Here is a 27,422-nt window from a genome sequence, read left to right as displayed (position 1 = left end):
GTGCGAATCTAAAGCTGTCATTGTGGAATCGTTGAAACTGATCAGGGATTCATTTTTATTCCAGATCAATATTCAAACACTTCCCCATTAAATTCTCATTTGTTACTGTTACTTTTCTTTTTCATTGCTCATAGAAGCCTGGAAGTGGGCCATATTTCTGTGTTCAGCATAGATTCAGCATTATCAGCCTCTGCGGGACCGTGCACCGACCATAATACTGATTGATAGCACCACTTACAAAATGCTACAGATGCATTTAATGGGTAGTCCAACATTTTTATAATTAAAGGAACACCTAAGTGTCTTACCCTAAGCTCTCTGTGCTAATAAATGCAGCCGGAATGGAATTGTAAAGGGATGGTTTGGAAAACAAATAGCACTCTAAATCCATCCGTGGACAAAGAAAGATGATACCATTGTCCCTTTTCTTCCCCATGTATGATCCCAACGCATAAGGGTTGTTATTGCGGGAAACAAAACAGCAGACGTGTGAAGTACAAAGATGGAGAAAGTTGCATAAACCAAACACGTTGAGAAACAAGGATGGATATGAAGTCTCAAATATAACTTACCAGGTCTATTGTCTTGTCGACTGTCTGTCTACCTACCTCTACATTCAAGATGACTTAGTTTTAACATTCCACATCAACTCACACCAAATAATGTTTTATCAATATTTATACAGTATTTATATCATAGGCCTACATGACAGTGGATATGAGACGGTACCAAATAATGAGCGACTGTTCTGCTGTGGAAGCATGACCATATATATTTTTATTTTCTATGCTATTCTTCCTATTGCCATTTGTAAGCAAGTCTCGTCATTGCTAGTTAAATCACAGTGGAACCTCAGAGTTTGAACTCATTTTCGGAGTTCGAACACCCAAGCAAAGCAAGCTAAGATGAACGTACCTTGAAAAACGGGTAGCCGAGCGAAGCCGAGCAATGCCGAAGGCTCACGTTGCGTAGTTGAGACGATAAACTGCTCGGCTCATGAATACTCGTGTAGGTGCTCCATACTCGCGAGGGCATTTGGATTTTTCCACGACAATTTTCTTTGCCATGGGTCCAAAGAAAGACAAAACTGCCAGTGGCAGCAAAAAAAAAAGATACAGTGCTACGAACCACAGTGGAATTAGGAAGGAGATTGTCGCGCCGTTGTAACTACCGTGACTACTTCTGTAAATACTGGCACGAGGACCCCTCTTAGCTGTTCAAGAACGTGCCTGACGTTAAACAACGCACGCAAGGACCTCTTAGTTGTCTAACAATATGCCCAATGTAAAATACACAAACTCAGCAGAGAACTAAAGCTAGCATTAATAGATTTATCATCCACTGATGCCATCACACCACAACAAAAAAGGTAAGGTATTTTTTATTGTTTAAATTCTGTACAGGGTGTAAATGTAAAAAAAACATAAATAGAAATTAAAATGGGAATTTTCTGTTTTTGGAGCTTGGGAACAGATTCATTGCATTTACATTATTTCCTATGGGAAAAAATGTTTTTTAGGCTGAACAATTCGGACTTTGAACGAATTATTTTCAAACTCCAAGGTACCACTGTATTACTGTATTTTACAGGTAACACACACTGGTGTCCGACTCCGCTTTCTAGTCTTCTCATCCCTTTATTATTATTTTTATTTTTTTTACTTCAAGTGGTTCAGCTCAGGCTGACACAGTGGTAATGTGGTCAATGTCATCACCTCACAGCAAGAAGGTTCTGCTGACCGTGGGTGTTTACTACGCTCCATTTGTCAGTCTTGCAATTGACTGCTGATACACCAGCTCTTCCTACCAGATTTTCGTATCTTAGCAATAGCGTTTCAGAACCTTGCTCATTCAACTTACATGTGCGTGGACTCAATGCAATATTTTTTCACCCGTAGATGTACTGCTGTAATGTCATTGCCAAAGTTAATTGAGTTATTGTGTAGTTCCAACTCCATTGTTTGACTATTGCAAGACTTCTATTCTCACAGGAGAACCGTTACACCGTTGGCCTACATTGTTCAGTATAGTGAAATTCTGTAAAGAAAAGAAAAAAACAGTTCCATAATCAGATACGGCAAAGTCAAAATAAAGTGAACGGGTGGACAAGTTGTTGAGTCAGTGTGTTGAAAACTTGTGCATGCATGTGTTGGTGTGATACCTGGAGTCAAGATTTATTGAATATGGAAACATCACCCACTGTGAGCTCTGCGGTACACGCAGGCTTGAATCGGTTCCTCTGCGGGAAGCTGCTGATGCTTCGGACTTGACCTTGTCGTGGAGGTCCCACCATGCGCAGTTGTTGCCATTACTCAATTAGATAGAATTAGGCACTGGGTAACATGACGGCAGCATACTGGGAAATGTGAATGTAAATAATATTCCGGGAATAGGCAACATTTGTTGTGGCCACAAAGCCAGTCACAACAGGTCAGTTTAATGTGATGATACAAAAAGCCTAAGGACGTTGCTACAGAGGCAAACACGCTACTCACAGAAGTTGTTCGGATAATGAGGAGCAAGGTAAGGACATATTCTGCGTTGCTTTCTCAGAGGCACAATGTTCGTGGCAGATGTCAGGGGGTCAAGCGGTTGTGGCTCCTTGCTGCATGGATGCATTATAATTAAACCTACAGTATGTCCTGTTATGCTATTTAAAATGCATGATCTTAATTTTATGTATACTGAACCCACGGTCGCTCCTGACACTATATTATCAGTAGATGAATAAGGCCACTGACTGAAAGTGCTTAGAGTACCTTGAAGGTAGAAAGCTGAATGTATACAGTCCTGCTCACCGTTATTGGCAACTCTTCCTTTTTTGCATGATCTCTACAATATCTTCATAAATAAATGGAATTGTACCACATTTTAATTATTAGGACCTTTTAATTGGATGTCCAAAGTAATTTAACCCTGGAGAACCCACGGGGTCAAATTTGGCCCCTATAAATTCTGCTACTCAAATAACAAAAACTTTTTTTTTTTTAGCAGTGGTTTTGTCCCTGTGTTCTTGTTTCCATTGGCCAAAGTGTGTTTGTACACTCAAAATCCCGTTCTAAAATGCAACAAATAAAACAAAAAAATTATATTGTTCAATGTTGCTGTGTATTTGATTGATTATTTTCTTAAATTCTAAATAGTTTACTGACAGTTTTTGTTATTCAGATTTTTCGAAATGCTACCCCTAAAGCCCAAAAGGGTCAAATTTCGCCCTAATCCGAAATTAGGGAATAAAGGGTTAAAATTGAAATGGCACACAATGGCACATTTCAGATCGTATCAAATATCGGAAAATCCAGGAATGTCTTTATAAAGTATTAAATCCATGTTGTGGGTTAAGTTGAATGGTTTTCATGCTTGTACGTTAGCGTACCTTTGCCACATGTTCTCCTCTGCCAAATGCCTCCATTCAAGAGACTCCATTTAAAAGCAGACATTAATGAAATGGTCGCTCAGATGATAATTGGGCCGATGATGGAAGATATAACTCTTCTCCCTACGTATCGTGCTCCCTTATATGTGATAGAATTGCCGTTTGGAACGTCCACAAGCTCGGGCATAACAAGGAGGTCGCGCTCTCCTTCCTCATTCAATTACAGACGGACATAAATCAAGGTGTTATTCCAGACAGTTTGGACATCTGCTGACCGCTTTATTATGACCTTGTTCATATTTGCAACGGGTACTTTTCCACTGTTGCCTCGCTATTTCTTGCCCTGTGTGAATTAAACAGAGACAATGTTGGCTCATTAAGGTGCCATCTGGTGGGAAGCAAAATGAGCAAAGAAAGCAGAGCACGCACCTTCAACCGGGTCTAATTATCTTCCGTTCACAATCGGCAATGGATGTGATCGAATGCAAGTTGTTACATAAGGGAAGGCTAATGATGCAAACGGCATTTCATTTTTTTTCTATAAGCACCGCGCGCTGCAATAGCCACAGTTAGAAAGCACACATTTTCAGCCCTCCAGAAGACAGAGATACACTTTTTTTTGGTACCACTCAGAACACAATGTTGATCGTATTTGAATGCACCCAAAACATGCCCCCAGCATAGAAGAAAAGCAAAGAAAGTAGTAGTTTTTGACCCACTAAAATCACCTAAAATTAAATCTGAAAAAATAGAGGGAATCTAAGGTTAGCACCAAGGCTTGAAATTATTATTTTTTGCTCACCAGCCACTGCGGTTACTAGTTTCCCAGAGTTACTGGCCACTAACCATTTTTACTAGCCATTAATCAAAGGTGGTTAGCGGATCAGGGTTTAGAGTTTTTAATCTGTGAATATTTAGTGTACTTTAAAATGGAACAAATACTATGCACAATCATGTATAATCACTTCATGGTAACTGGGAATAACCTTTCATAGGCGGATGGAGATGAGGAAGGATATTTGACTGTATTACTTTCTTTCAAATGTTCTGTATTAGCACTTGCTTTGATGTTGATACATTTTAGCAAGGCATAAAGCTCATGAAAACTGGTTGAGAAATTAGCATGTTATGACATATATTATTTTCAATTTAGATATGCGTTGCCTTTGGCGGGACCTTTGTCCCCACCAGAGATGCTGTGGAGGACCAAAACCACCAAAAACTAAAAATAAGTAAATAAATGACCAAAAGTGAAAATAAAAATGGATAGAAAAATATAATTTAAAAATTCAATTAAAAAAAATATATAAATGGAAATAAAAACAACTATATATATATATATATATATATATATATATATATATATATATATGTCCCCCCCCAAAAAAATTAGATGAAAAAAAAACTAAAAATAAATGTCGAAATAAATACAAAAATAAATGTATAAATAGAATTAAATATCAATCAATAAATAAAACGCTTTGCTTTCACATTTATTTATTTTATGCCGCAGACACTGTCAAGTAGAAATGTTATTCAAATGAGGGGGCGGTCCTAAGCGTGTTGTGGGTTGGGCTCCCCTGTTTGTGTATCATTGGCATGCTGCCATGAAAGGCAAGGTCTGTCTCGCAGGTTTTGCATCACATTCCTATTTTGTATTTTTGATGAAATGTTCAAACAATTAGCCACAGTTTTTCTGTTTGGACTGTTGCCGACCCGGGTCAGTCACCACTACTGCACATGTGCGTCAAGTACTGCATGGGTCTGCTCTTTAACTAATGTTTGTGGTTGTGATTCTTGGTGGGATTGGGCTCATTACAAATGTAATGTAATTCCAACAATAATCATTTTCTGTGTAATAACATAAGTACAGATAAAAATATACATGCCATCCTTTAGTCACAAAATTATTTTTCTATTTAATCAGTCAGGTGTCTTTGTGTCAAATTTTAGCACAGTCTAACTTTGGCATCATTGACTGAATTTTCAGTAACTGATAAGATTGTCATCCAGCCAAACTGCTCATGATTTCACTCAGTGTTAGACTCTGACATGGAAAGTGTGAAGAGTGTAACCTGCACGCAGAGTGTGATTAAGGGAGAAGTTTCGATATACTTTTGACACTTTGACACATGTCTTTCCTGATGACTTACATTAGCTTGCATCAGAACTAGAAGCGGAAGGGATATCGTACCCTGCAAGATGTTTCTTTCCCCCATTGTTACATATCCTAGTTCAGAATGAATTCATGCAATGGATCAGACATGTGATGCAACTCATCTGTGCATTCTTGTACAAATGCCCGCAGAGGAAAAAAATAAATAAAAGATCAATTGAATTTTTGAAATTGGGCGGAAAAAAATCTGAAATTATGAGGAATAACATGATGAGTCCATTTTCTTCTATTCAGCTGTAACAATGCTAAAAAAAAAAAATATGATTCAAGTTCTACTTTGAATTGATTTCATTTTCATGTTGTGTGCAATTTGTCTATTGCAGTAGCTAGTTGGAACGCATGCACTTCTTCACCAGTATGCTCCGTTGCTTTAATCCTCCTTCTGCTGTAGTTGTTTCACAAGATTAGACAATGCAGTGGACCAAGGACCTTCCCTTGTTTGCAAAATGGTGAACACATCCTTTTCCTTGTTACAAGGTGAGGTAGCTTCTCTTAAATAATATGGTTAATCTACTTTTGTTGCTTTTGCAATTCAGGTTTTATATGCACAATAGTCTACAACTATGAAGAAAATGACAGGATCTCCTTTTTCAGAGTGAGTGAGCGAACTGGTAGCATTATGATGCCAAGCGAGACCTTTCCCAGTGAATGAAGCAGCTATTTACAACGGCCTTGACGGAGAGCTGTGCTTGGGCTCCTTTCGCTCAGAGAGAATTACAAAAAAGCCACAAGGCTCGCTTATAAGCAACTAACTTGGAAGGGTGAAAACACAAGCCAAGGCAGAAGTCATTACATTTGGGGGCGTTTCTGTTCTGCAGGTTACACACAAGGCCACTTTCCCTGAGAGGACATGATTTGGCTCATAAAACTCAATGCTCCCATTCTGAATGACGACTTAAAAAAAAATGAATAGTGCACCACAACTTCAGAACTTCATATACTGTAAACCAATGCAACAAATAGTTTTCATTTTGGCTGGAAATACAAACCATATTTCATTTTCATATAAAGTATCACTACATCATTTAATGATCGTAATGTGTCTGGTATGAATAACTCATCTTTGAAGCAGTAATGTAGGAGGCCGCACAGGGGCGAGCCATTCATTATCCACCTATCCGCCCTCTGAACTTATCTTCACCAGTCACAATTAGACACATCGACAACATAGATCACCAGAATTGCTGAATAGCGACCGCCCCTTTGGCCATGCACGCCGCAGCCATTAAGCTGTTTAAATGACAAAGTAAGGGCTATTGACGTTGTGCCCCTAGACACAAAGCTAGCAGGAACAGGACACAAAAACAAACATTAGCAGCATTTGAGGATTCTGAGAAGATTTGAGACTTAAGACCGTGCTTAGCTACAAAGTTATTTACAATTCTGGGAAGAACAGGAAGGAACAATTGCATTGTGCTAATGTTGTTTGAAAACAGGAGGAGAAGGAGCAAAGATGATCCTTTCTCACTGATTTCTGTTCCCCCCCCTTAAGTAATCTGGTAAATTTTAGCAAAGAGGAACAGACGAAGCACACATTTACCTCTACTGACTATGAAGACCATTTATTTGTATGTTTTTACATACCGGTACTTGCCCAAGGTTTTGTTGTGTTTCCCTTCTTACATTTGTGGTAACATTACAGCATCAATAACATTTTTCATCATGGCCTATTACACGATTCAAGTTTTCTTTTTTTGAGCAGTGCCTTTTGTGAATACAGTCACCACTTTAAGATGTACTTAAGATGAATTGAAGTCACACTCAAGAGTTTGCGATGCGAGGTTTGAGTTGGGCTATTCTTCACAAGTGAGGTGTTCGAATTAAAGATCCAGCTTTTTGGGGCTTTTTTTTCTCTCTCAGGGATAGCATTCACCAAATGCACACTTATCTTTCTTTTCTTTCTTTCTTTTTTTTTGGTCCTTCCTCGGTTCTCCTGACGGCCTCACGACTCTGGCTGGAATTGTTCGGTTTAGGTGAACGGTATGGGACTTTTTAATAGGTTTTAAGTGGACTAATGAATACACACACACACACACTCGCAAGCACGCACATACACATACTCACCCACATAAAAAAAATTAAAAAAGGAGAGCAATGATGATGACATGTCAAATCGGTAAAATTACTGAATGAACAATACTGAGCTCTCCAGAAAAAAAACAAAAACAAAAAAAAACAAATGCACACTTATCCAGGCATCAAATACATTTGGCACTAGGAGGAAGCTCTGGCTGGTGCGAAAAGGTGTGAAAGCCCAAGGTCGATACTGGACGGGCCCCCTCGATAACTCCTCCAGTTGAGGCCAGCGTAGCCTGTCATGAGCACAGACCCCAGCAGCTGTATCCCTAAATTATTCAAACCTCATGCCATTAATATGCGGAATTGTAGCAAAGGGACTGAATAAAGCTTTTTTTTTTTTTTCCAGTTTATTATTCTTTCTTACACAACCAGGAAGCTTACGAAACAAAAGATTTTAATTTTTTTTCTAGTGCAGTCTGTCATGTTTCATTTAGAGCAGACAGATGTATGCACACGGGGATTATCGTAGTAGACAGTGTCACAGAAAGGAATTAATCCCTCCATTAACTGGACTGTGTAACAGTGTGTCCCTTGTGGCCCTGTTTCCTAAATACAGAGTACTTTGGTGATGCACGGATGCCTGACGCATGTAGTGTTTAATAGCCATTAGCAGCACAACGAGGACACAAAAACAGCTGCATTCATTCCCAGGGACTCAACCAATGAATTTCACTCAACGCATGATATATCATCCCCGTCGATATTTTTTTTAATTTCGGATCATTGCGGTGTGAAGCGAAGACCTCAAGGTGCGACGGGCTGCTTGAAGGGAACTAATTGCCAGTGGCGTGGAGTTGCAGTCAGGTCTCAGACAAGCTCATTTGAGGCAGCCACTTCAAATTGTTCCTGGTTTGGGAGAGCCGCTGGCTGTGAACATTCTCGGATTTCTCACTTTGCTGACTGTAGGTGTTTTCAGCCTTTCAGCCCTCCCGTTCTTAGCCTCCATCCCTTGACAAGCCAACAGACTTAAGAGGGATCGACAAGGACTTCATTGGTCAAAATGAGATTACGGGCCTTGACATAGTCAGCAGTTGACTTTGAGACCGTGACACCGGCGCTTGCGCTGTTCATCATACGAATGGTGGGGTAACAGACAGTGGTGTGATGAAAGTAAGACTCAAGGGCGTTGTATAAACAAAGGAGTTAAAAAAATAATTGTACATTTGAATTGATTTATAAAAAGTTTTCAAATTCATTCACTTGTAAATTCAGGTTTACGTTCTCATTCTCATCCACATCTACTCGCTAGCAGCCGTTGTTAGATATTATTAACATTTAAATTCTTTATTTCATATATTAAGCATTGTTATATATTATTAACATTTTAATTCTTTATATTAACCATGTCGAAATGTTTTATAGATGTGAGATAGTGTTGAACTCAGTATAATTTGAACTAAGCTGGAACATATTGTTTGGTCTAAAAAAATTCCTTCTCAGTGTTCTGTGCGAAAACACACATTTGGTCCTTGAGGACAGAATCTGCTTCGAACGCACACACCCCTGACTCTGTTTGCGCCATCGCTCACGGAAAAGTACCCAGAGAGTATGTTTTGTCTACAAATGAAAGAGAGGCGGTCGGTTTAACTATAAGAAGCCATCTTCCCCGCGGAAGAGACACATTCGGGACTCTGAAATTCCACCTGTTACGTGATGTTTGGAGTCTGTCACGATGTCCAGAGATCTCTGTTTTTTTATTAAATCATTTTTGCAAAGGTGTTTTTTCTTACATTAAATCTGTCTTCAAAATTTTGGAACACGCAAAGAGGACAAATAAATTTATTCCTCTTCACCGTCCTATTTTGTCACAGCGCAACTACAACTACTTCCAGCTTCTGTGCCTAAGGATCATGGGAAATGTAGTCTTACTAGCCTAATGCTGCAGTAAAAAGCTGCTGAGATCGAGCAAAAAAGGTTGGATAATGGTGAGTGCATTGATGGTTTAGCACTGTTGTAGCGACAGTAACACAACCGCTGATCACCAGATTGGCTACATTTGTTATCAAATCTGGTCATCCTAAGCATGGAAGTGTTCAATGAATTAACAGAGTGTCTACTTGATCTTTTTTTTTTAAGTCTCAAATGAGTTTTTCCACAATTAAGGCCTTAATTATCCTTAAAAATGACTCTTGATCCTTTAATCCACTATTCAAAAGTCAAGATGCAACAGACTCAATTAACATTACTGATTTCTATGCTTTGTTCTGTTGAGTGTTGCACAAATGTAGAATTACAGTTTTTGCAGCAGCCATCACTATTATCTACTGTACATTATTCTACATTAATATTTATCTGTAATCATTGACATCCAAGTCCAGAAAGTTTAGATGCCCCGACAAATGGGCAAGTGACACACACATCTCTCTCATTGGTCCTCATTCATGGATTCTTGAGAACAAATGTGACCTTCAGTCCCTCTTCACCCTTTGTAAGAAGAAATGTATGAAAAGTCTTTCACAAATATTGGTGAATCAGATTTTTGTTTTGTTTTTTTGTATGCGCTTACCGTAAGCCAGTGGGTTCAAACGAACCCCAGTGATTCATTGAGTCCGTTTTAGGGGTTTGGCAGGAGGTCAAGACACAAACCCAACCCAAATGATTTATGATGATATGTCCGCTTGGCCATCATTGGTTGCAGGTGATCACGCGACATTGCTTGGCCTATCTGTGCTGCAGGGAATTTGGTGCGCTCAGCAGTCAACGTGTGGCTGTTGTGATGGTACGTCGTGTGATTTCTTTATTATTGTAATCCCTTCATACTGACTATGTCGAGCATAAAAAGAAACTGGTCGGACGAATATGTGCAATATGAATTCATACATACTATGGAAAGTATGGTGTTCCACAGGGTTCAATTCTGGGGCCTCTGCTCTTTTCATTCTATCGGCTGCCCCTGGGTTCCATCTTAAGAAAACAGATGATGGTTCATGTGCACTATAGAGTTGAGTGGTGGGAGTCTATCTCGGAAAACTAAAGGACAACTTTAGGATGCATGGAGATGGGAAAAACAAGTACACAATACTTTCTGTATTCAAGATGAAGACAGCCATATTCGATAAACCTATTCAATATACCTTTGTCTTGAATTTGAAAGAGAAAAAAAACAACACATTATATTTTTCAATAAAGAAGGGTTCAGTGAATGTGCATAGAAAACTGGTGGGGTTCAGTACCTCCAACAAGGTTAAAGAACCATTGCCCTAACCACTTCCCACGAGCCTAATGAGGGCAGTATAGAAAATGAATTGCTACCCAAACTACTTTGGAAAATAAACTTGCAGATTTGTTTGCTACAAACTCATGTGATGTTCATGTTGCGTTTGAACAACTTGTCCAATTTGGTCCTAAAACAGAATATTCCAAAGTGAGTGTAAGATAACACTAAAGTTCGGATTGCAACTTTCAGTATTTCTTCACCCGATCTTTCCTGTTGTTAATTATTTTTCCTGTGGGGGTGAAAAAGTCCATTTGAAGTGTATAACAGAGAAAACCCCTCTCGACACTCTGAAGTGAGTTTATAAAGCAGCCAGTTTTGGTCAGTAGCTCAGTAACACACTTTAACCTGAGCATTAGTTTACCCCGCTGAGGCCAACTCCAGTTTAAACACTTTTGTCTCTGGATTTAATAGCCGCTAGAAACTTCATGTGTTTATTCTTGGATTTGCAAAACACAAAAACTCAAAATAGATGCAGAAAAGGAATAATTTTACCCATTTGCAGTGATGTGTGCACCGCAGCAACATACAGCAAGCCGGGTGACACAGATTGGAAGTGTTGTGTCCCGCAAACGCGACACTAATAAATAAACATGAACCTTTTGAGGGCCAAGTTAGGGCGATTTATTAGAGATAAAGGGAGCATGTATGCACGGATGTTCAGAGCAAACCACAACTAGTCAAACCACTCGGCTTATATTTATACGCTACACAACTTTCAGTCAAGGTTATCATAGTTAGTGATGTCATCATTAAATATCTTAAAAAAAAAAAAAGGCAACACAATATGGATGCTTTGGATAAAACACTGTATCGGAACAAGGAGACTACTTGGATGCTGACACTTGTGGTTATCTAAAACATAAGTTATTATTTCTACTACTACTGGTTACATTTTATTTTGAAAAAACAAGAAAAAAAGAGGTATAGCAACCCCAAGAGTCTCTTCTCTACAGCACAATCCAGAATTTTCATTCAAACATTTTAAATGTGTATACAAGCAGCCAGTCGTCACCATGTTAATAATAAGACTACAATATCAACCGCCATCGTTTTTTTTTTTTTTTTTTTTTTTTTTAAACCTCTTCCTGATATGTATTTTTAATAAGTTCCATATTTTTGTCACAGTTTGGCTCTCACATGTTAAGCTACGATAAGATAAATAGTGTTACTCGTGTTTGTGTGTGCTGGCTGTTAGAGAGCCACAGTCTTCACAGGGGCCCGAGTGCGGCAGTTGAAAATGTACTGTCATTCTCCTGAGTACACACGCAGGGAAAACAGGCGGGCTAACACAATGGAAATCTTTTCTTGCTTTTAGAAGGAGTCCATGGCCTTGAATTCGCTGAGGGCCTGGACAGGGGAGATGTGTTTCTTCTGAGAGCCTCGTCGCACGCGCGTCTGGCACTCCTCCGGCTTCTCCCTTTTCACCAGCGGCTTCTTCTCCGGAGCTTTCATGCGCCAGGACACCACGGGCGAGTTGACGGCGGCCGTGCCGTACACCTTCTGGTACTTGGTGGAAGCCACGTACGAGGCTTTGACCGTCAGCACCACGGCGTTCATCAGGTTCTTGGCGGCCTGGATGAGCGAGGTGGCGCTATCCAGCTGTGAGAGATAAAGGTTTAAGGTCAAGTCCAGTGAGTCAGTTCTTGGGCGCGTCGGCTTGTTTTGAGCATGGGGAAGCATTAGCGCTGCTAGGTGGGAGATCTTTGCCGCCACTGTCAATTAAGCGGGATAAAACCGAGTGCTCGCTATGTGACGTCTTCCTTTCGCCGCTGCTAATGAGTGCAGGCAGGGTCAGGTGTGCTCTGTTTCCGTCTGTTTTGTTTGGCTGACATTTAAGGGTCGCCGGCCAGTGGGCCTCCTCAGACCGCATGCAGAGACGAGTCAACTGCTTAGTTTTAATGAGTGTGGATTCCAGCCGACCACCATGAAAAGGTTCAAATCTCAGCGGGATTCGTGCGTCCAGCATCAGATAAACATGTACACAAAAGTTCAAAGAAATAATGATCAGAGTGCAGGGAAACCCACAAATCAACAGATGAGAGTCTCTTCTTCCAAATAGACGAAAAGGTTTGGTAAAATAGTGACAAGAAACACGTATAAAATTACTGTAAAATCTAGAGCTTTTTTTAATCAGATTAATTACATCTTAGAATTTTTATTAATCACGGTTAATCATTTAATCAAAAAGGCTTTATTTTTTTTATCAACATTTTGTCCCGCCAAATTTACTCATATCAATATTTACGACATAATTAAAGCTACAGAGTGTATAATTTAGTGCCATCTAGTGGTGATCTGAAATAATGCTACAACCTAAATTAGTGCATATTGAGAGACCACATTTCGCAAGCCTACCACCAATTATTACGTTTGCTTAGATTGTCTGCTTCGAGTATCCGTAGCGGAAAGATGACGACAAAACGTGTCAACCTTATGTTGCGTCATCTGTAATATAATTACAGAATACTTGACGTTATGTGATTTTACTTTTAGTTTTTTTTGTGCATGTTATTGAAATTAATAGTTTTTTTTTTAAATGAATTAACACGTTTCTACACACTGTATCATTAATATTGTGACAATCAAAAATTTTGGGTGACTTAAGAATATAAATAAAGCAAGATACATGATTATAAAAGCCAAGAAAAAATTCAAGTTAGCAGCTTTTCTTTTTAATTTATTTATTGCATTGAGAAGACTACGTTTCAAATGTAATTTGAATATTGCCTGCACCATTAAAAGTTGATGGCTCAAAGGTTGTACTTTTCATTTGTCTCTTAACAGGACACTTTTTAAATCCGATGCAATCAATTGGATTGTGTTCAACTTTCAAGGATTGGCTTCATTATTATTAATATGATCATTATCACTATTATTATTATATACAAGTATCATTCAGCTAATGAAGAAACAAAGACAAGCAAAGTGCTGTATAAACAATCTTACTGTTCATGAAATCCTAAATTAAAACTTAATTAGTCACACAAGCCAATGTGGAAGCTGATCTACTGACCGGGCGCACCCAGGATTGCGTATGCCAAACTGGCAAAATTGCCCCGCAAGTCATTTAGCACATTATAGGAGTATATGCAAATAGATTAATTTAGCATGTGCAAGTGTGATTTATCAAACCTGAGATAAATTGGGGCGCTTGATTTTTAATACCGTGTCTGAAAGCCATATGCAGCGACATGGGAGAACAGATCTTTTCCGCTTGTGTAAACACTTTTGGAATTCCAGAAACCCAAATTATTGCAACATATCGTCTAATCAGCAATACAATTTTGATGCTTCCGATTGATCTAAGGGTTAACTTGGAGGCCATATCGCCAAACTCTTTTCAAATCTGTATTTCCTTGCGTAAGTGTCATTTAACTCATTTGCTCCCAAAAACGTATAAATACGTTCTATTTTAAATATTACCATATTCCCAAAGGTGTATTTATATATTTTTTTAATGTTTTTTTATGCTAGAGTATACAAAAGGCTTTGATGCAGCCTTTCAACTGAAAAGAATGCTTGAAGCAATGGTAGTTATTACAAAAACGGCCAGCAGGTAGCAGCAGAGTATAAGAAATCAACCAGGGCCATGTTGCAAAAAGCTCTTTCCCCACCGTTTTAAACAGATTTGTGAATAATGATGAAACTTAGCTGTACTCAAATGATAATTATTAGGGCTGGGAATCTTTGACTGTCACACGATTCAATTTGATTCCGATTTTTGGGTCTGCGATTCGATTCAGAATCGATTATCAATTCGGAACGATTTTAGGTTAAAAAAATATTTGATTGACAATGATTTCTGCTTCAATTTATAGATATGCAAAGAATTGTCATGATCTACTCCAGTCTGACTTGCTAATGCTAATTAGCATGCTAATCGTGTCACTTTTATCACTCAAAAGAATGACTATTCATACAAAACGCTTCAGGAATGTATACAGAGAAGCATCTTAACATTCTACCCTACAAAAAACAACAACAACAACTTTTATTGGAATAACTTGATCATTACTTTTTGCTTCTATGTGGCTACAACTTAACAGTGTATCAGAACAAGCGGAACCACAATCCCCCTAAGTGGCCAAATCGTGTACAACATGAACAGCGCTCCCATAAAGACACGCACAAACAAGGGCAAGACAGTATAAAATAATTGAAATAAAATCGATTTTGGGACATTTAAAATCGTTTCTGAATCATACTAAATGAGAATCGCGATTCTTATGAACATTTATTTTAGGGCACACCTCTAATAATTATGCAAATCGGAAACAGATAGAAATTTAGAAAGAAAGAAGAGACTCTAATCTTTCTTTTGGTAGGTTCCATGTTTTTATAGCAACAGAACACAATATTCTGTGGACCTGTAAAAAAGCTGGGAGCGAAGGGGGTTGCTTCAGTGAAAATGTCTGGGAGTGCATGAGTTAAGAGCACTGTTGGAGAAAAAACTAGTAGGGATTTTAGTAAAGCAGGCCCAAAGTAATTAAAATGCACAATTTGCTGATACTTGCTTTAAAATTCTTCTTTAGTAATAAATAGTAGACATACTAAAGCAATGCAGGCTATTTGGATCCTTAAGTTGAACAATGATAATAGCGTCCATGAGAAGTAAAAAGCCTAGCATGCATTTTAGTGAGTATTATGAGATGGAATTGGCTGAAAAACAAGCACACTTTGGAAGCGCCATCGCTTGGCCGTCTAACCTTCATTTTGACCTTGAACTGAATGTAGTGGGAGGACTGCAGCACAGAGTATAAAACACTGCTTAAGTGTAGCGCTGGCCCAAAGTTGACATTGAGTAGTGGACGTACTTACCCCGGACACAATGAGCTCCCCGCCCAGGTTCTGCACTTCAGCTTTCACTTTGCTGCAGATATTGAGCTGATGACAGTACAGCGCGATTCTCTGCAGGTAGGCCAGGAGATCCTGTTTGCAAGCCGAGTCGGGACACTGGATAGTAAAAAAGAAAACCGAGTTAATAATAGTTGTGAGTTGCCGCTGGCTTCTTACACGGCAGGGACGTGTGGGATGAGATGCTTTCCAGTTCGGGCCAAACATTCTCTGACTTCATCCGTGCAGCACAGTGTTGACATTGTGTGTAGGTAGTGCAAACAAAATGCTTGAGGAGAGTTGACTGAAAACACGTCACATCGACAACTTGTAGATCTGGAAAGCACTCGGCAAGGGCTTATATTATGAAGTATGGGCGGATGTGGTTTGTGACACCAAAACAGGAAACATTTCAAACCCCATCAAGTTTCCCCTCAAGTCTAAAATATTGTCAGAATTATCTGCAATGCTTTGTAGAGGGATTATTCCTTGGATTCTCCGCAGCTCTATCATCATGGCGATCTCAATATTGTACACGTCTTCATAACAGGTCCCCTTGATGACCCTCTTGACTTTGTGAAAAAGGAAAATGAAACGCAAGGACCCAGGTTGGGTGGTTCAACTCTACAAATGTTGGATGTCCATTGTCATGGTCAAGCGGCTTCATGTTGTCCTACCAAAACTCTCACCTCTTCTCATGCTATCGATGCTAACAAAGCAAAAACCACAGGATCTTTTTGCAGACATGCTTGTTGAATTTTTTTCTAATACCCTGCGATTTTAAATACTTTATTTTATTCTCAACTTCATATTGACATATTGCATACATACATGTATTGTTTTGATGTTGTTGACTACCATTTTTGTATGCTGTATATGTACAGTATGGTACTCAAATTTTTGGGGGGATTTTGGCTAATTTTTGAAAATTTCAGGACAAACCTTTTCAAGTGAACTTAATTTGAGGTTCTCAAAACTTTTGAACGCAAACAAATCAGAAGTATTTTCACAGCAGTGTTTCTACAAAGTGCTTTTAGGTTCAATTTCAATGTATTTATTTAGTCAAGACAGTGCATGCTAATGAAAATCACATGGGACACATGCATGTAAACGCAGCACACTGGATTATAGCCATAGGCTAATTTCCATCTGTTGACAAATCACAGAAACAGAAACAAAACAGTGAGGAATAAAAGCACAATATACAAAACAACACATATTGATAAAAAAAAAAAAAGATTAAATGTACAAGTAATGATTACATGACTGATTTGCTTTTAGCCATATTGAAAGTGACGCACCCAAAAGCCCAATAGCGCTACATTTTTTATGAGTACTAGTATACATATTATCTGTATATTCATGGACAGTTTGCCTCATAGCTGCAGGTATACTATTTATTATTCATGTCCAGTCGACACATACACTCATATTTGATTATTTAATATTTTCACGTGCTGCTACTGCTCACTCGGCTTCTGTAACACAGGACTTTCCCTACTGCTTATACTACTTACTACTGTACGTACTCAACCAGTTAATGACATTTTGACTTTGTTGCTGAGAATTTTGACCTTGCTGTGAACCCGATCATGACCTTAAAATGTCACTGATGCTTTGATCAGCAAAAAGCTAAAAGGCTAAAGAACGTACTGTGTATGGTCAATATGAAATGTACAATATTTAGTTGTGTGATTGTAAAACAATCTTTTCAGACTCAAACAAAGGACGCATCATCTCATGCCTTGATTTTAAAGGGAACCGATTTATGTGTGTTTTATGTTTTAGATTTCAAAATGTGGTTACATATTTATTTACTATGTACTGTATGTTTTTTTATGGATTGGGCAGATGGCAAATGCATATGGCTGTCAAAAAGCATTATGGCCAGAATACATTAAACACAAACTGTGTCATTGATAAAATGGAATCTATTCGAAAGAGTATGGATTTATAACCTAATAAAATTTTAAACGGTTTTAAAACAGGATGTTTTTTTTTTTCACCCTCAGAAGAAACATTTTAATTATACAAGTAATTGTTTCCACGTTTGATCGAATTGAAAGCAGCAAACAATACAGGCAAAAACAGCTTGGCTCCATCATTTTGTCAATGATAATTCGGCAGTACACCACAGTGAGGGAAGTCAAGATGATGTTGATGCCCGGCAGTTTATTTCTGTGGCGGCGTGATGAAGGACAGCTTAAAAGGAAATTGGAGTTGTGCTGCAGCGAGACAAAGGCAATCATAAAATACAGATTCCTGCTGATTCTGATGAACAACAGTCTGCACCTACAAGGCTTGGTAGCGATATTACCTGCGGTACGTCTCGCCACATTCGTCCTGTGACTATGAATAAAGATTAGCTAACAACTGGTGCAACAGCTGGCCCCCTGTTTCCGTAGCAACAATGTGTCTACAACTTTCAAAAGTAAATACTTTTTGGCATATTTAATGAGCAGCTAAGCGGTGCACATTTGAGACCTTATTTTATCCCCTTACAATGTTTCAGCATACAGCATTGTAACCACATTTGTATTCAGCAGTCGAAACACGTCCGTCTGACTTGCTTGATTGAAAACAGTAAGGTGCAATGCGGGTCCATCTGTTGGTCACTGCACTGCATGTCACCAATGCAAGTGGACTGTAACTGTTGTGACTATATTTTGGGTTGGGTCAAACTGTCATTATGTTGTAATGGTCCTGTATTTGTCCCTTGTGATTACAATGTCAGTTGCTATGCATGATGATGTTGTAACTTGCTATGGTCCTATCCTGTATTTGCCCCTTGAAATGATGACCGTCAGTTGCTATGCACGTTGGTGTTGTCAGTTGCTATGGCCCTGTCCTGTATTTGTCCCTTGTGATAATGACTTTGTCAGTTGCTATGCATGATGATGTTGTAAAATGCTATGTATGATGATGTTGTCAGTTGCTATGGTCTAGTCCTGTATCTGTTCCTTGTGGAGATGATGATGTCAGTTGCTATGTACTGTATGATGATGATGTTGTCATTTGCTATGCATGATGATGTTGTGAGCTGCTATGCAGTTGCTATGATTCTGTATTTAGGTCCTGTATTTGGCACTCTTATTTTGTCATATAGACCTTTATTCTCTTACGTAGAGTTGAGCATGGCCTTAGCCGGAGTTGCATAGCGACTGTATGTCGAGGTTTCCCTGCATCCAGCCCACTCAAGTTTTTTAGTCAAGGTTTCTCTGTCAAGTGTTTCTTCTCGGCCACCTGAATCCAGCCTGGCTCTCTGTTGTTACTTTGTATATTTTTTTCTTTAAGCTTTTTCACCTCCCGTGTCTTGTCTGCTTTTGGGTCCAAAATCTGCGCCTCATGAACTAACTAACTAACTAAAACAATGACTTCTGCCGTTGTTTGGTGGAGGTTATTACATTTAGATTTTTCCTTCTGGTCTTTGAGCAACGAGGAATGTGGTAAAACTCAGTCTTCAACTATCACACAATTTGCACACATTACTTTATCTCTATTCTGGAATCTTTACGGAGTCTTGGCCAACTAAGCCCCTGGTGAGTTAAGAACTGCATCAGCTACTCCAACACTGTTCGCATAACTGGGAAACAAGAGCCTTCCTTTAGACATTAATATTAAACGTTCCTAACTAGAGCATTCAGAAGCACTGGGTGGAGAAAGACGCAGCTCATTTTCTTAGCTTGTATGCTCCCAGCAGTGGGGGACGGGGGAAAAAAAAATCTCACTGTGATATGAATATATCCCCCACCAGTACCGTTTCCTGCCCACTCACTTTGAGCATAATCACATGAAGATGCTTTAGTCCTTCATTCAGATCAAAGTGTATTATACGATGAAAAACAAAGGCTTTTTAAGCTACAAGTGTCATTTGAAGGAGTGGTTTATGCTGTTTGTGGCAATGACCACTATGAGAGCAGTCAAGCAAGGGGCTGCCAGGAGCTTCCTGTAAGTGTCTGAATGTAGCCTGCAGTGCGGCTGAATCTCATAGAGCAGTTAGTGAGGCAAAAGGAAACCTCTCCTTGGGCGTGATCACTGTTAACTGCACTTCACACTGCTGGCACATGAACTCATCCACGCATACACATTGCCGCCTCTGGCTTGTTTGATGCACACATGACACAATTGTTCCCATTTGTGCTGTTGACTTATAGTCCATTTCTACCACAGGCTGCCTGTTGAAATAAACACTATGGCTCATTGACTAACCAGGCAGTCTTTGTCAGCGTGGTAAGTGACTTGCTTATGCCACTCTGCTTCTCTGAATGTTTTAGAATTATTCAGTCTAGAAGCGTCAGTTATGTTCTTTTTGTAATTGTTTTGTTTTATTATATGATAGGCCGAAAACAAACAAAAATCTGTTCTTGTTGGATACATCAGGAGGATGATGTGAACTTTGGTGTCCAAACAACAGCTGCACGCCATTACATGTCAAATACAAGCCATATCTCATATGGAGGCTACAAAAAGAATAATTTTGAGTCAGTTTGAATCCTTCTTTTGCTTTTCCTCTGTAATTATAATACTTGTATCTAGTGATGCACCAAATATTTTGCCACTGAAAATCCCCCCCCCCCCAATAAAAAACACTGCAAAGAAGCGTCTGTTTGAATTAAACACCAAACGCGGGGGGTGAGTGTCCGCCTCGCTGCTCGCTGGCGTTTGTGAGTACCAGCAGCTTCATTGTGCACACCGGAAAAGGAGAGGGGCGTCGCTTGGTAAACTATGTCGGAAAAGAGAGCGCTGCCGAGTATTGCACTTTCTCCATCAGCGCCTTTCTTTTTTTCTTTGATGAGAGCCCCTCGAGCGCTTGCACTTTTTCACTTGCATTCTGGTGGCCGTGCTAAATACTTTAGCTAATGTTAGCACGATTGCTATCAACAGTTTTAAAGAAGTAAACACTTATCACTATCTCCGGGTGACTACAGACCTGTACAGGACGCCGTGCTAAATACTTTAGCTAATGTTAGCACGATTGCTATCAACAGTTTTAAAGAAGTAAACACTTACCACTATCTCCGGGTGACTACAGACCTGTACAGGACGCCGTGCATGACTTTGCAGTCTGTTCCCAAAGGCGATTGTGAAAACAATTATTCAGTTATTTTTAAATGTTAGTGAATATGCCGATTTTAAGTGCACCGCACAGTGTCTAAATAGTCTACAAATGCGCCATCCGCACCGCACGCATCCGTGCCCGCCGGTGTGAACTACTGTACATTAAAATGCTCAGTTGCTCACCCTGCTTCTGATGTTTAATGTACCATTCGCCAACATGTCTGTGGTGTGGACGCATTTTAATTTATATTGTGCTTTGTTAAAATGCCAGTTTTAAATGGGCCTAAATATTTTACATTAACATTATAATTTTAATTAATTATAATAAATGCAATGATAACAAAAAAATGACTTTTTGACGATTTTTTTTCGGCCAAGCATTTCTCATTTTCGGTTACGGCCAAAAATTTTCATTTCGGTGCATTCCTACTTATATCACTTATCTCCATTTCAAGTAAAAAAAAACATCAAGAACACACAAAACAACAGCTGTTAAATAGAAGTCGAGCATATTTGAAATCAAAGCGTAGTGACAGATCCCAGTGGTGCATGTTACACACAGTTACAAAATATGCTTTCCAGCTGACTGGACCATTGCAGTGATGTTAAGATGTCTACTTTCAACAAAGCTAGTTGTTTTTGAATTTGGACATCAAGTATTTGACACTTAAGAAATAAGGCTGCTGAGTTCTCATGAATAATACAAAAATGGCTCTAGTCGAGGTCCGTGTAAGATCTTACTTTCAGTGACCAAGCTAATATTATGGGATCTATTTTCATACACAACGACACGTGTGCTCGACGTAAAAACTGGCACTTCTTTATTTACATGCTGGGGCGAGTCTAGTTTACTGTTTGGGGATTTGGCACTTCGTGTTGGGCCTCTCTGGGCGTTCGGACGGACCAAGTGCGTTTTCTATTACACGCCAACGGTGAACCTGACAATTTGGTGTCAGAAAGTAAACTAGATATTAGATCAGATAAAAGCAGGTCTAAGTGGTGGTGCAGATAGACATATTCTGAGCTACCTGGACCTGTGTGGTGGATGTCATTGTATTTCCTTCTTGAATATGACAACAGCAAGCATTGATCCCTCTGAATCATTGTAGAAATCAATTAATTGAACCAATTATTATTATTATTATTATATAATATATTAAACATATATATGGGTGGCGTGATCTCACTGAACGGAATGCAACATGGAAAAGTGAGTGTGAAAATTAGCAGGGAATGAACCACTGCAAAGGTAAAATGTGTTGAGGTGCTACTTGAGGTTTTTCTATGTCAAGTGCAGTGCTTAAATGACTCTGGGAGACCCTCCCACTTTGGAACATTGCCGACTGTTTCGCACACGCTCATCAATAGGCCTGATGTGGAGCCATTGTGACAAGGTTTTCTACTTAAGGGACCTGTCTGAAAGCATTGGAGCTGAATTCTAACTGTCAAGGCCCAGTGCTCCTGACAAGCACAGGTTACCCTCAATAATGTGCAAATGCAAAATGCATGTCGTCTACATATGGAATAAAGACAAGTAATCAAAGTCATGTTGTTAGTTACATAATAGCATGAACAGGCTTGCTAAAATTGAACGTTTTTCTTGAATTATAATTATAACTTGCTCTGTATACGTTTGGGTTTGCCCACTTTAGTGTAAGAACCTGCTTCACAGTAAGTCACAGACACACACATTTACTTTTCCATTTGCCATTGCGGGTTACAATGTGCCAGTTTCCGCAAATTGAGGCTGATTGGCGAAAATTGCCTTATCGTTTGGGGTAATGGCGCCACATGTTTTTTTTGGCATGCAATTGGGAGTCTGATAATGCAGTATCATGGTGACAGATATATTATAAAACACCATTGGTGTGGATAGAGTTCTCGAAAACTTGAAAACTCAAAACTCGAAAGCTTTCTATGAAAAGTCACACATTAGCCGGGTTTACTTTTTTGGTCATTCCGACAAAGGTCTCTGGTAAACGGTTTACATCCGACATAATCTTTTCTGATCTGGTCTGATATACTGTACATGTGTCACCAATACATTTATTCAAAACAGCTGTTTTACCGACTTCTGATACTCAGAGTTATGTAAACCTCACGTGATTTATCCTAATGGAGGTCACTCGTCTACTTAGCATAGTAATTGTGATTGTTTTTACACTTGACTATACTGATAAAAATTTGTTAAAAAAAATAAGCTCTCCCGTAGCAGACCAGCTCTGACTAGAATCCGACATTTACAAGTGTGTAAATGTCAATGTCCCTGATCATTTATGTCAAGACAGAGCAAGCGCAGACAGGACACAGCCTGACTAATCCGATTGAACGATATACATGACTTGCAAAAGTAATATATCTCCCATGTGAATTCAAATAAGATACCATTTGGATTCGGCCTGCTTATTTCAACTGAGGACATTGGACTATTCTGAAGTGGCCTTCTTTGACCCTGGCCTAAATACGATTGAACATCTGTGGAAGGAAGGAGATGAAACAAGCAGTCTGGAGAAAGCACCCTTCAAACCTGAGACAACTGAAGCAGTTTGTTCATGAAAAATGGGCCAAAATACCTGCTGAGTCTCAAGTCTCACTGAAAGTTATAACGATTGTTGATTACACTGATTACCTCAAAAGGTTGCGCAACAAAATATCAGGGTAAGCGTATCGTCATTTTCGACCAGGTCTGTTTATGCCTTTTAAAATATTTCTGTTAAGCCTCAAATCAAAAGCAAATTGAGATTTTCATTGGTTGATTTTCATTTTTATTTTATTTATTTTTTTAAACTTTTTTACTTTTGTCAGATTCAAGCTATTTCTGTGACCATTGTGGGTTTTCGTTCTATAACAGAAGGGTACCCACAATTTTGTTCACGTGCATATGGGGCATTTTCATTGGGTTTGGGCATTTGATTTGATTCATGTAAACCTGGCTATTGGGAGACCAGATTTTTCTTTGACTCCCACACATGATGTCTGTGCTTCGATTAAAGCAATAAAGTCAATAGTGATCTTTGAATGAAGCCAATTCTTTATTTTAATCTAAATACATGTATTGCATTTGCCATGCAAAATCTATAATTCATGATGAAGAGATACAAGGAAGGCTACGGGCTAGATATTAAGATGAAGGGAATTTTAGTTAGAAATGACATAAGTAAGTGGCAGAAGAACAAGTTTACATTTTTTGCCAATTGCCAACTACAATTTCTTTTAACCCTGGAGAACCCACGGGGTCAAATTTGGCCCCTATAAATTCTGCTACTCAAATAACAAAGACCTTTTTTTTTTTTTTACAAATTTAACTTCAAAAGTCCAGAGTGCCACTTCTGACCCCTGCATGGGGCCATCTAGTGGATGAATATTGCACTTACATGAGCCAGAGTGGTGCTGACAAGATGGCTGGCAACGTGCTGTTTTGTTGAGCTGGAAATCAATCCAACAAAACCATCTTCTCAGCAAACCATCAGATGGTAAAATTGTGTTTTTTTTTTTGTTAATCTATTTCATATCATGTTGCAGAATGCCCAGAAGAAAGATTCAAGTCTCGTCATGTATGTTTTATATATATATTTTGATAAATTAGCAACTCTGAGCTAGTTCAAAAAACAAGGGTTAAAATTGAAAAAACATATATTTTGGTCATTTAATGTATAATTCATAATTTTTCAAAGAAGAAAAGGGTTCTTGGGTTCTCCAGGGTTAAACTTCATATTTCGCCAGACTACATCTAGTTTGGGGTTTATTTGACTGTAAATAAATAATAATAATAATTAAAAAAAACACTTTATAAGATGTGAATTCTAGCCAATACAATGTAAATGGAGCTGTGACATTTCAAACTCCAAAAAGTAATGTCATAGTACCTCGCAGTCAAAACAACAACAACAACTGGGTCTACAAGTCTGACAGGGAGTGAGTTTGTTATTGAGGACATACAAAATCAACATCCTGGATTCCACTTTGGTCTATTCGATGTGAATAACAGCAAGTTGACAGCTTGACTTTTCACTTTTGAGTTTTGTGGTGTGTACTTTATCAAGGTCACTGTCTTATTTGTGCAAACATGTACCAACGCTCTTACAATTGTTCAACCCCTCACAGGGAGGTTTACCTCTGGTTGTAATTACACCCATACTTCAGATCAAAACACTCAATGACATGAGGGACTGACACCTGCAATTGAAAACAAATGCCCTTATACATGTAAGCCTATAAACGTGTTAATCTACAGAGAACATTAAAACTATCAGCTCCCAAGCTAGATAGCTCGAAGTTATTTTCTGCAGCGTAAAAATGTTCTGGGAAAACAGGACATTGTGACAAGAGGGGAAGCAGCGGCGCTTTTGACACGCATTGCCTCGGGCCGGTTGAGTTACTCGGCCCACTCGAAGGCCAATTGAAGGGACGTTCATTCTGCTCCGAGCTGACAGCAGAAGGCTTGTTCACGTACAGAATATTAAGGACATGTTTTTGAAAGAGGCCATAAAGTGCACAGAAGCAACGCTCATAAGCATAGCGGTAATCCTTTTTTTTTTTCTTGAGAGCTCAGTATTGTTCATATGGTAATTTTACCGATTTGACATGTCATCATCATTGCTCTCTTATTTTTTATTTATTTTTTAGCATAGCGGTAATCCTGACCTGCAGAAATGTCACTGGAAGACATCATATTACTTACATTATATAGCAATTTAGGGTATGTTTCCTTCTATTTTAGAAACAAGCACACATTTGTTTAGTTTACGATATCATTTTTAGAAACAACACAAAACCAACGTATCATTTTATTACGTTGAGGCAAAGAAAATATAGCTGTCTTGTTCTACTTCTAAGCATCTCATGGACTCAATATATTTTTGTTCCTCTGACATGAATTGTTTTACCTTTGGTTAAAACAAACATCCACGCAATACTGTATATTACGTTACTTGATTACATTTGCCATGTATTATGCATTGCAGAGGAGCATTGTTGACAAAACATCCATCTTGCTTTTTCCATTTTAAATGTTGACGCTAGCGCAAACATTTGCCTTGCTTTGCTGCGGCTAGCAGAGTGATCATGAAAGCAACAATAATTATTCCAAGACTTTACTCGCTAAAATCAGTTACTATCGTTGTAACAAGAACTCACCTTAATAAATCAGTTAGTCTTGTGCCTAAGTTTATTCTCCCTGCTTATTAGAAGCAGATGAAACGAATAACATTATGCATTACCTCCAGTGGGTGCCAACATTCTAACAACCTTCCCACTTCATTTGTATACACATACACAGTGAACACGCCTATTTATTTCCCCTCCCACCCCTCCCTAGGCGCAGCACTGATTGATTAGATATTGAAAGTGGTCTGTCAGCGTGTTTTAGAGAGGTACTCATCTGATAATGGATGCAACACCTCAGCTGCGAGCTAATTATATTAGAGACATAACTTGGTTCTGCTGTCTTGCTCTCAGTGTTGGCCCCGTTGGGACACGGAGTCATGCAGCAAAACAGCCCGCCACGACAGTCTGGCATGTCAATTCCCACATCAAAGATTACCAATTGCTATGCTCACTTACTCCAACTCGATATTTGCTTGACTGACAGCCGTGACGAGAAGTCAAGAGTGGCTTTTAGACTGATGGAAACGATAAAAATGAGAGCTGCGCGGCTACCTGATCAGCGACGGCACGGGCCAGTTTGTCCATCCTGGATCCTGCCTCTGCAATCTTCTTGGCTGCGTTGATCACATCTGAGGAGTTCTTGAGAGGGCCTTTGCCCCTGGATGGAGAGAAAAAAAAAAAAGAAATGCGGCTGCAGAGGACATCCAGAGTAAATGCTGTAAAATGTGATCTTGCTCATGTCCCATAAGCTTGCGGATATTGAAGAGGATATTGGGAACAAAACTGCAAGCTTTCAGCAAACATAAGCAATAAGATATCAGTAAATAGTGATTTAAGTCTGTTACTCAAAGCAAAATAACAGTATATCTATGTTCAACAAATGATGTCTGGCATTTTGCCTTAAAAGATGAATGGATGGAAGTTTATAACCATTACCAAAGGCACGGCATAAGGAAACCATATTGACACTTTTTACATACTGTGTGCCAACTATCAAACCTCACCCCTGAAATACATGGCAATTACAGTGGAACCTCTACAGTCAAATGCCTCAATGGGGTTACACTTGGTATAAAAACACAAAAAATTGCCTTTCAGGATTCAAACCGCCTTAATACATTACACTAGAGTAACATGGCAGCAAATCATGTAAGACCTCAGTTCAATGAGAATCAAAGGAGATATTTGGCTTTTTAAGCCTTTAAAAGTGTTTTTACTGTCACTTTGCACTACGACAACGTTGACAACAAGTCACTCATAAACGTTGTTCCATTTGAGCACTCGCGGTGAGTTTTGCGTGCTTGTAGCGAAATTATGACTGCAATATTTCATCCACGGTGGAAATGCAAAATGTTTGTAGTCCGTATATATTTTGTGCATTTCTGACAATGACACTGGCTGGCTGTCGGGCGTCGGGTTGTCTTGCTGGTAAAGCTGGAAATAGATTTTTCATCTAGATGTGAAAGCTTCTGTGCATTTTATGGGCTAGACTTTAAGACGTCGCCACATCACATCATGCAACAGAAATTCATAATTTTAATCCTGGAAAAAAACTGTGAAACGTTATGGCAGAGACA

At 39.0% G+C, this 27,422-nt stretch overlaps 1 protein-coding gene and 1 long non-coding RNA gene across 4 annotated transcripts in view; one reads left to right on the top strand and one right to left on the bottom strand.

Annotated features, from left to right (window-relative positions):
* Nucleotides 1-11,445: 11,445 nt before the first annotated feature.
* The window catches only part of ctnna2 (catenin (cadherin-associated protein), alpha 2), a 227,923-nt gene continuing 211,946 nt past the window's right edge, over nucleotides 11,446-27,422 (bottom strand). For all 3 annotated transcript variants that reach the window (XM_077571045.1, XM_077571046.1, XM_077571047.1), the window contains 3 exons: nucleotides 26,398-26,503; nucleotides 15,667-15,801; nucleotides 11,446-12,447 (listed from right to left, as the gene is read on the bottom strand). In XM_077571045.1, the coding sequence (XP_077427171.1) occupies nucleotides 12,160-12,447; nucleotides 15,667-15,801; nucleotides 26,398-26,503 (529 nt within the window). In that variant the 3' untranslated portion in view covers nucleotides 11,446-12,159. The remainder of the gene's footprint in view (nucleotides 12,448-15,666; nucleotides 15,802-26,397; nucleotides 26,504-27,422) is intronic.
* LOC144055237 (uncharacterized) lies at nucleotides 19,568-20,242 on the top strand. The gene is made up of 3 exons (XR_013294794.1): nucleotides 19,568-19,629; nucleotides 19,852-19,911; nucleotides 20,021-20,242. It is a non-coding gene; the product is annotated as an uncharacterized LOC144055237 (long non-coding RNA).

This window comes from Vanacampus margaritifer, chromosome 7 (assembly GCF_051991255.1).
Source record: "Vanacampus margaritifer isolate UIUO_Vmar chromosome 7, RoL_Vmar_1.0, whole genome shotgun sequence".
Lineage (NCBI taxonomy): Eukaryota > Metazoa > Chordata > Actinopteri > Syngnathiformes > Syngnathidae > Vanacampus > Vanacampus margaritifer.
The sequence above is the reverse complement of the archived record's forward strand: the minus strand, read 5'-3'. Positions and strand labels throughout refer to the sequence as shown.